We start from the raw sequence: 9,035 nt of genomic DNA on the forward strand, positions 1-9,035 counted from the left end.
ATTTCACATGAAATTTACCTTTACTTTTTATTTTCAGCCAAAAAAATGTTGGGAAAAACGGCGTTGAGCACATTATGTGCATCAAGACAGGCTCCGATCACATTGGCCGCCCGTGGAATCGCCAATATTCCGGCTCACGAGTATCACATTCGATTCGATCAGAAAGTCGGACGGAAACGGCCGGCGCAAGATGTTTTAGACAGGTAACGCTATTTATTAGCTTATTAAAAAATTTAATTCAATAATTATTGATTTTTTGAACTTAAAAATGCGAAACTAATTTTTAAAACTGAAAATTTTCAGATTCAAACGTCTAAACAATGGAATGTGGATTCACGCGCATCCAGGACGTCATAAGCTGAGATATATGAAAGATGAAACGTGGCAGAAGACTAGTCTTTATTATGAGACCTGTACCAAGGTACAATTTTTCGGGTTTTTTTTTCAGGAATTAGAAAGCTAAATTCATCGTCAAATTCGTCAATTTCCCCAACTTTTTCATAAAATGATTCAATTTTCAGGAACAGTGCGAAATTCTCGACAAACTGATGACTCCATATTGGCTCCGTCCAAAGCATTATCCAAATGATCCATATTCTGCCTATAACGTCCGCCATAACGTCACCTCACCACGTGTCGATGATCGTGGAAATTTCGTTCGTGAGAGGAAGAAGGTGCTGATGGATGACTCGACGTCGAAACGTTTTTTTAAAGATTGTTGAAATTTTTTTGTTGGATTTTTTTTTGTTTTTAGGAATATAAAAATAGTTTATTATTCACAATTACAAAATATTATACATGAATAACTGTTGAAACATGTTTAAACAGTAATTAAAGCTTGCAAATTAGGAAAACAATTAGAATTTAGTATCAAAAGACATTGCAACAGAATTCCGATGCTTCCCTTCTTTACTCTCATCCAGAACTTTCTGAGCTTTCCTTCTCTCTTCTTTTGTCATGAATAACATCTCAACTTCATCAATTGAATATCCTTTTGTTTCTGGAACAAAGAAGAAAACGAATACAAGAGCAACCATGGTGCATCCACAATAAATGAAGAATGTTCCATATTTTGTTGCTGCCTGGGAAAGTGACAGGAATGTCAGTGAGACTATTAAATTAAATATCCAATTGCATGCAGTTGATACCGATACGGCTGTACTTCTCGCCCATAATGGATAAAATTCGGCGTTTAGAACCCATGGTAGCGGGGCGTAACCTGGAATTACGTGAATTGATGAATTATTAAGCATTTTGAAGTTTGAAGTTTTGAAGTGCAATCGCGCTCCAACGAACTATTTGGGTCTCGGTAGGAGTTGGAGGCAAAGCCGTAAATTCGTGCCTTATCTCTCATTTTGGCCGTTTTCAGGCATTTTTTCGATAACTTTTTTGTAAAAGCTAGTTTTAAAAATGTGTGAAATGCATTGAAAAATTTGAATTTCTCGGTTTTAGCGTTGGAGCGCATTTCCACTTTATCTTCGGTCTCGACACGACAAATTTATGTTAAATGCAAAAAAGGCGTGCGCCTTTAAAGAGTACTGTAGCTTCAAATTTTTGTTGATGTGGAATTTTCAATTTTTCCATTTTTTTTGTAGTTTTTCATAGTCTTTTAATAAAAACAAATACCATCGTCGAGTAAATAATTGAGTATGAAAAATCGTTAAAAATTCTACAGTACGCTTTAAAGGCGCACACCTTTTTGCGTTTAACACGAATTTGTCGCGTCAAGACCCAAACTTTCGCTTTTGAGTGCAATAATATGGCGACGCTGAAAATTGCGCTTTTTTAATCCTAAGTGCATTCGCGCTCTAACGCAATAGGCGGAAAACCCAAAAATTCAAATTTTCAAATTTAATGATGTTTTATGTCAAATTACATTTCTAAACTATTTTTAAACACATTTTTACATTTTAAAAAATTCAAAAATCCAAAAAAATTCTTGAAAACGCCCACGAGACCCAGAATATTGTGCATGGTGCAATGGAGCGCATTTGCCTTTTAATTTACAAAACCCACCTGCAGAGAATGATAAAAGGTAAAAGACCATAATAATAATTGGCAATACTGTGAATTTAGTGTGACAATAGGTGTCTTCCCACTCGAAATCTGTTCCATTGTTTGTCAAATTCGAGAATTCACAAATTCCAGTGGCAGAGTAGTCACTAGAGTCATCCGATGGGAATGGTAGACAGTATCCTGGAATTTTCATTGGTTTTAGATGAATTTCAGCTTGCAAAAACCTTTTTTAGCAACCTTGCTCTCGCAAAATCCGCAGTTCTCATCAGTTACACAGAAATCGCAATTACTATATTTGAGACACTTTGCAGCATGTTTCACAGATGGATTGTAGTTCAAAGTGTAGTTTTGTTGATCGAATGTTCTCAATGAGTCCTGGAAATTCGGAATAAAATATTTAAAATTGTTGATAGTTAGAAAAATCTCACATTATTGATTAGAAGGAATGAGACACCCATTGCGATCAGGAAAAGAATCACACCGATCATTGAGACAAGGAGAAGCACACGACGACCCACACGTTCTACCAATGCGATTGGAATGAAGGTTCCGAGGAAATTGATTGCTGGAAATTCGAAAAATTCCTTTTTTTTCACAAAAATCTTAATCAGCGCTCTTTTTCGCCCCGTTAGTTTATGCCAATTTTTTGGCAATTCTGCATTTTAAAACTCATCAGAAGCGTAAATATTTTGGCATACTAAATTCTGAAAATGCGTACTACACAACATATGTGATGCGCAAAATATCTCGTAGCGAAAACTACAGTAACCCTTTGCATGACTACTGTAGCGTCGATTTACGCGCTCGATTTTTGCAACGAATTTCTGTTCGAATTGTGACAGTGATATTCAATTTTCTTTGCTTTCTTTTAATATTGTATTAATTAATAAAAAATTTCGGTAAATCGACAGTCATTTAAAGAATCACTGTAGTTTTCGCTACGAGATATTTTGCGCGCCAGATATGGTGCCCAGTACGCATTCTCGAAATTCAATGTTCCCGTGATATATGTTGTTTGCGTACTTACAAAACTATAGTAAATTCTTTGAAACTGAGCAAGAAGCTCAAAACTCTAACTCTAAAAATAGGACAAAAAATGAATCAAAAAATCAGGCCCTGAAACCGCGCCTGCCTCCCTTGGAAGTCCTACATTTTGCTAGTTTGTTACTAACCTGATGTTCCAACGGAAATCCAAATAGTTGTGTGATTGTCCTTAACTCCGGCACTTCGAATAATATTACCAGTATAGTACCTAAAAATTAATTTTTTTTAAATTTAAAAAATCATTCCTTCCCCTGAAAAGCCTACTTACATAACCGTATTAATACCGGACAATTGCTGGAACATTTGAAGAAGAGATCCAATAATCATTGCTTTTCTCACATGCGGAGTTTTCAAAATTCTAATAATAGTTGGCCCATTTCCAGCGTGTTCTGCTTTGGCACGTAGCTCCTCTTCATACGAGAAACTAATTTCATTAATCTCATAATCAACCCATTCTGTATGTCCATTATAGATTCTTGTGAGTACTTCACGTGCTTCAACAGTCCGCCCGTGCTCGTAGAGCCAACGAGGGGACTCTGGAAGAAACAGGAAGCAGACGAATTGGATGATGGCTGGGACGGCTGCGAAGGCGAACATTAATCTGGAAAACGGCGGGTTTGGGAAGGATTGGAAGTGGAATTTAGAGAAAATTGAGATCAGCTGACTGTTTGGAAGCAAAAATTCCAAAAAAAAATCTGATTTTTGTCTAGAAATTGAGCTTTTTTTTTTAATAATTAAAAAAAAACGCTCACCTCCACCCAACTTGATCCGGATCGACATAACTAAAAGCTCCTCCAATAATATTTGCAATCACCAAACCTACAGTAATCATCAGTTGAAATCCTGTCACCAATTTTCCACGAATATGTGATGGAGAAGCTTCAGATACATAGATTGGAACAATCATTGAAGCGAATCCAATCGCAAGTCCGAGTAAAATTCTGCCAATTAAAAGGATTATTTTAGTCCATGCAGCTGCACAAATAATTGCTCCAATTGTAAAAGTTACACTTGCTCCAATGATTATCTTTTTTCTTCCGAGAAAATCCGATCCAGGACCCGAACATAGTGATCCAATTGCGGCGACTCCCGGTGTAATACTAACTATAATTTCCTGCCAAACAGAGTCTAGAGGTTTAATTCCAGATGCATTTGGAACATAAAGCATAGCTGCTGACACGATTCCAGTGTCATATCCGAATAGAAATCCTCCTGCAAAAAGACATGGTGCATCGAAATTTTGATAATTTTTTTCTTTGGTTTTTGTTACGTGGACGCGAAAAGAGAAAAACTCGGCCACCGATTTTTTTCCTCAAAAATCTATGTGAAACTCTTGAATGAATTTTTTGCAATTTTTGTTGGATTTTTAGATTTTTTTCCTCTAATGTTTTGTTCATTCTTCCACAAAAAATCTAATTTTCCATCATATTGAAAAAAAAGCTAAAAATATTAATTTTATCAGAAAACCGATATTTTTTCGAAAAAACTGGGAAAACCCAAAAAAAACATTTGTTTTCAAAAAAATTGAAAAAAAATCTGAAATTTTTCCAGATAACAAAATGTTTTCTTTTAATTTTTGCTGCTTTCCTGAGATTTTTTGAATAATCCCGGGCCCGGGGGCCTCCGTGATTGGCCGAGTTTTCTCTTTCGTGACCGCGCAGCAAAAATCAACCAGTTTCCCCTGTGTGTTTGTGTTCCCAATAGAAAGTAGAGTAGAGAGTTAATTTGAAATTCAAATTCGTGAAAAAAAAGAATGAAAATTTGAATTTTCCCAGTATAGTTTGTGCACCGAAAATTCAATTTTTTGTAGTGGAAATGTGTTCTGTGTCAAATTTTTTTAGGGATTTTTTTAATGATAAATTTACAAAAATCAAATGTTGGCAAAATATTATTTAAAAAACAAAAAAAAATAATTCTAAAGAGTTTAAAAATTAATTTGCGCGTGAGATCTGGCGCCTAGGCGCCGGTGTTTGCTCAAATTCTGGGGGCCGAGTTTTCTACCAGCCACGGCCCCCCACAAAAATGAAAGCCTCTTACCTATAATTGCACAACATACAAGATTGAATACGTACCATCCCATTTCAGGGGTATCCTTCGGTTTTCGGTCAACCGTCATTGTTTACAGTGACAGTGAAACCCCGAACAACAAGGGCAACAAAAAGAGGAAACAGATTGACACAAAAAAAGAGAAAAGAGAAAAAAGTTTTTGAATTTATGATTGTGTTCGACAACTAAATAACTAATTCGATTATTTTCAACAGAGAGATATTGATACTGAAGAGGTGGAGGGGACATGTGACAACAGTTTTCAGAAAAAAATGTTTAATGTTGTCTGGGAAACAATCAAGATTTTATTGGTTTGTCTTTTCAAACTTGATACATTTCAGGCAGGTACCAGGTACGTAGGCGAATTAACTAACCTATGACTGCAGAAAACGCGAGCATGTACACAAACCATCCTGTTTTGGGATCTGACGAAGGCCTTGTCTGACCACTTCCAGCACCAGCTGCCACCTGAAAAATTTTATTTTAGAAAAATAATATCTTTAAACATCACTCTTTTTATTATTACACAATTGACAAAAAAGGAGATGATCGTGTTATCTTTTGATCGAAAGATCTTGCGACAGGAGAAATTACACATGATTCTTGTGTTTTATGGTTTAAAGGGGTTTCTTTTTGGTTAGGGAACTGTTCAATTACAAGTTTATGCAGGCACGGTTTCATGCCTATCTCTGCCTGCCTACGTGCCTGCCTATCTTAGCCTGTTCCTTTTCACATGTCTACATAATCATGTCTACATGATTACATGCCTTCATGCTTGCGCCTATGCCTGCCTACGACTTTTTGTTTTTTTTTAGAAAAAAGTTAAAATTACAAACTGAGTCAGGTTCGCTATCGTGCCTACATATGCCTGCGTATGCCTGGCTGCCTAGATCTGCGTAATTACGCCTGTATGCCTTAAACAGCCTACATATTCCTGCCTACCTAATCTTGTCTAGCTACGTGCCTGCCTAACTATTCTTGCGAGCCTGCGCCTACGCCTGCCGATGCCATTTTTCTAGAAAAAAGTCAAATCTTTTGCCCTTTTTATCAGCAGACCTATCGACTTATCATCAACTTTTCTGGTGATCTTTAAAAAATTGTTGAACATTGTGCAGGTTTTTCAATGCCGCATGAGAATGACGCAAAAAGTTCAGAAATTAGAAAATTTGCACAAAAAGCATATTTTTTGCTCATTGCCAACATTCTTACATGCCTACATGCCTACATGCCTACATGCCTACATGCCTACAGTAACTGAGAAATCCAAACTTTTTTTTTACAAAAAAGTACTCACCGGCGCCACTTGAACCATATTCCAACTTTGCTGTAGCTATATGTTATTTACGATTTCGAAAACTTTTTATCAATTTTCCTTTCTTTGAAATTTGTTATCAGTGTAAGCTTCTCTCCACCTCCTCGAGCAACAAAATGAGCACCCCGTGGACAGCACGTTGCTTCTGAAATTGGGTCGAATTTTGGAGTTTGAAAAATAAAAATTATTAGCTAAAAAAAACAATTGTCTACACTTTAGAAGCTTATATTTCGGGTCTCTCTGGGTTTATGAAACAATTGCTAGCTCACAAATTATTTATCGTTAACTTTTCTATTTTTTTGCAGTTGAACATTTTTTACTATCGTCAACAAAAACCGAGATTTAAGCCGCCAAAGTAAGAATGCAAAACTTGAAAAAAAAAACATTTTAAAACAGTTTTTCTAATAGTTGAAATGTTGAAGAATTTTCAATTCAAAAAAAAAACTAGAAAAAAGTTAGGAAAAAATTTGGCATGATTATATTTATTCGGCAAATACTGTTTTACTACTTGATATTTTACTACGTATCTCTTTTACTACAACATCTCTTTTACTACGAATTCCGCATCTAGATCTTTTACTACAGTTAGCTCTTTTACTACGTGATATCTTTTACTACGATTTGACCACATAGATCTTTTACTACGGAAAATACTTTTTTACTATCTTATCTTTTACTACGTGGATGTTTTACTACGTTTTACTCTTTTGCTACGGACGTATTTTTACTACGTGGAGGGACACTGTTGGGTTACTGTAGTTGTATTGTGTAAGTAACAATTTTCAGATTATATAGTATAGTTTTTTATTAATTACTAGAAATTTATTCACTATGAAAATTTTTTTTACTACAATGGCAGGGATTTTATTTTTCACTATTTTTCGTATCTTTTACTACGAATTGTTAGTGGAGAAATCCTGTTGGGTTACTGTAGTGGTACTGTGGGAGTAATTAACTTTTTTCGCGTAACCAACAAATTAGTTCCATATCCGTTGATTTATAAGTTTTTAAAATGTAATAAACAACTTGCGGTTCGGTCAGTTATCGGTCAGATGTTTGAAATTTAGACTTCAACTGAAATTTAGAAACTTTTGATCAAAAACTTCAAAAATGTTTATTTTGCATTTATCAAATCTTGTATAGAATAAGCTGTCTATTGTTTTCGATCAACTTGAATGTTTATATCACGATTTTAGATTAAAACAACGGAGATATGGTTCCAAAAGTGTGTTCACAAAACTTATTGACTCCAAGTACCAATAACTCCGCGAAAAAAAAATTGGTTAAAAATGTTCAACTGACAAATTGTAGACCGTGCTATTCAACAACTTTGTAGTTGAAATCTTTTTGACAAATAAATTGACGACCGAGATAGGAGTGTTAAAAGCGAGACTGCATTCTCATATGTACCGGACCTACATTTTTCAGAAAATCTTTTGAGAAACATTTATAGAAGATTTTTCAAATGTAATAAATGTTTCTGGAAATTTTACAAGTTTTACAAGAGAGCAAGAGATCATGCCGTTTTTTTTAATTTCTAGATCCAAATGGCCATAATAAGTTCTGCTCATTTCATAGTGACTAAATTTCTAGAAATTAATAAAAAACTATACTATATAATCTGAAAATTGTTACTTACACAATACAACTACAGTAACCCAACAGTGTCCCTCCACGTAGTAAAAATACGTCCGTAGCAAAAGGGTAAAACGTAGTAAAACATCCACGTAGTAAAAGATGAGGTAGTAAAATAGTATTTTCCGTAGTAAAAGATCTATGTGGTCAAATCGTAGTGAAAGATATCACGTAGTAAAAGAGCTAACTGTAGTAAAAGATCTAGATGCGGAATTCGTAGTAAAAGAGATGTTGTAGCAAAAGAGATACGTAGTAAAAGATCAAGTAGTAAAACAGTATTTGCCTATTTATTCCCACAAAAATGAAGGGTTTATATAGCAGTACGCAAGAAAATATTATTACAAAAACATTTTTCATTGTTTTTTCTATTTTGTTTATAGATAAAAATCTGAAAAAAAATAGTGGAAAAATTTTATCTGATCGAACGAAATATCAATTGTATTGAAAAATTTAACTGAAATTCAACTGAATAACACTTCAAAAAACTAAAAAAAATAGCTGAGGAAATGTTGATTTTTTTAAAAATTTTTTAGTAGAAATGGGTAAATTTTAAAGTGGAAAAAATCTGTAGAAATATATTTTTTTAAAAATTGGTTCTCAATTTTCAAAACAAAACTATTATTATGACCGAAAAAACTAGATCTAGCACTGGTTTTATAGGGAGATTAAACGGGTCATCAGAGGTTTTTTGAAAAAAAAGGTTGTGTTTTATTGGTGGATAAATCATTGAATATTTAAGGAAATTTATATATTTTCAATTTATTTAATAATTGAAGAGGGAAATGGAAAATTTCAGTTAAAAAATGTTTTCAAAAAATTTTAAATTTATTTTTTTCACTTCCTCCAAGAAGTATATTTTTTTTAGAATTTCACAAAGTTCATTATGAATTAAAAAAAACCAAATTTGAGTTTTTCAATTACATGGCCGCGAAAAAGAAAACTCGGCCGCCAATTTTTTGCGTTATTTGATGATTTTTAGCCA

At 34.2% G+C, this 9,035-nt stretch overlaps 2 protein-coding genes across 2 annotated transcripts; one reads left to right on the forward strand and one right to left on the reverse strand.

Annotated features, from left to right (window-relative positions):
- Nucleotides 1–37: 37 nt before the first annotated feature.
- mrpl-35 (Large ribosomal subunit protein bL35m) lies at nucleotides 38–775 on the forward strand. The gene is made up of 3 exons (NM_065323.8): nucleotides 38–203; nucleotides 304–421; nucleotides 522–775. Exons 1-3 carry the CDS (start codon nucleotides 46–48, stop codon nucleotides 720–722), a joined length of 477 nt encoding a protein of 158 aa, NP_497724.2. The 5' UTR covers nucleotides 38–45; the 3' UTR covers nucleotides 723–775.
- hmit-1.3 (Proton myo-inositol cotransporter hmit-1.3) lies at nucleotides 763–6,563 on the reverse strand. The gene is made up of 9 exons (NM_065324.7): nucleotides 6,401–6,563; nucleotides 5,481–5,574; nucleotides 3,813–4,272; nucleotides 3,329–3,661; nucleotides 3,189–3,268; nucleotides 2,445–2,581; nucleotides 2,241–2,391; nucleotides 2,017–2,196; nucleotides 763–1,219 (listed from the first exon to the last, which is right to left on the reverse strand). Exons 1-9 carry the CDS (start codon nucleotides 6,416–6,418, stop codon nucleotides 858–860), a joined length of 1,815 nt encoding a protein of 604 aa, NP_497725.2. The 5' UTR covers nucleotides 6,419–6,563; the 3' UTR covers nucleotides 763–857.
- Between the last annotated feature and the right edge of the window lie 2,472 nt (nucleotides 6,564–9,035).

This window comes from Caenorhabditis elegans, chromosome III (genome assembly GCF_000002985.6).
Source record: "Caenorhabditis elegans chromosome III".
In the NCBI taxonomy this organism is placed as follows: Eukaryota; Metazoa; Nematoda; class Chromadorea; order Rhabditida; family Rhabditidae; genus Caenorhabditis; species Caenorhabditis elegans.

Excerpts from the sequence above, each read along its gene's own strand:
- mrpl-35 (NM_065323.8), top strand. The coding sequence starts at position 46 with ATGTTGGGAAAAACGGCGTTGAGCACATTATGTGCATCAAGACAGGCT. Across the intron at positions 204-303 it reads GCGCAAGATGTTTTAGACAG|ATTCAAACGTCTAAACAATG; the intron begins GTAACGCTATTT and ends GAAAATTTTCAG. Across the intron at positions 422-521 it reads ATTATGAGACCTGTACCAAG|GAACAGTGCGAAATTCTCGA; the intron begins GTACAATTTTTC and ends TTCAATTTTCAG.
- hmit-1.3 (NM_065324.7), bottom strand. Across the intron at positions 4,273-5,480 it reads CGCGTTTTCTGCAGTCATAG|GAGGATTTCTATTCGGATAT; the intron begins GTTAGTTAATTC and ends GTCTTTTTGCAG. Across the intron at positions 2,392-2,444 it reads CATTCCTTCTAATCAATAAT|GACTCATTGAGAACATTCGA; the intron begins GTGAGATTTTTC and ends CCGAATTTCCAG.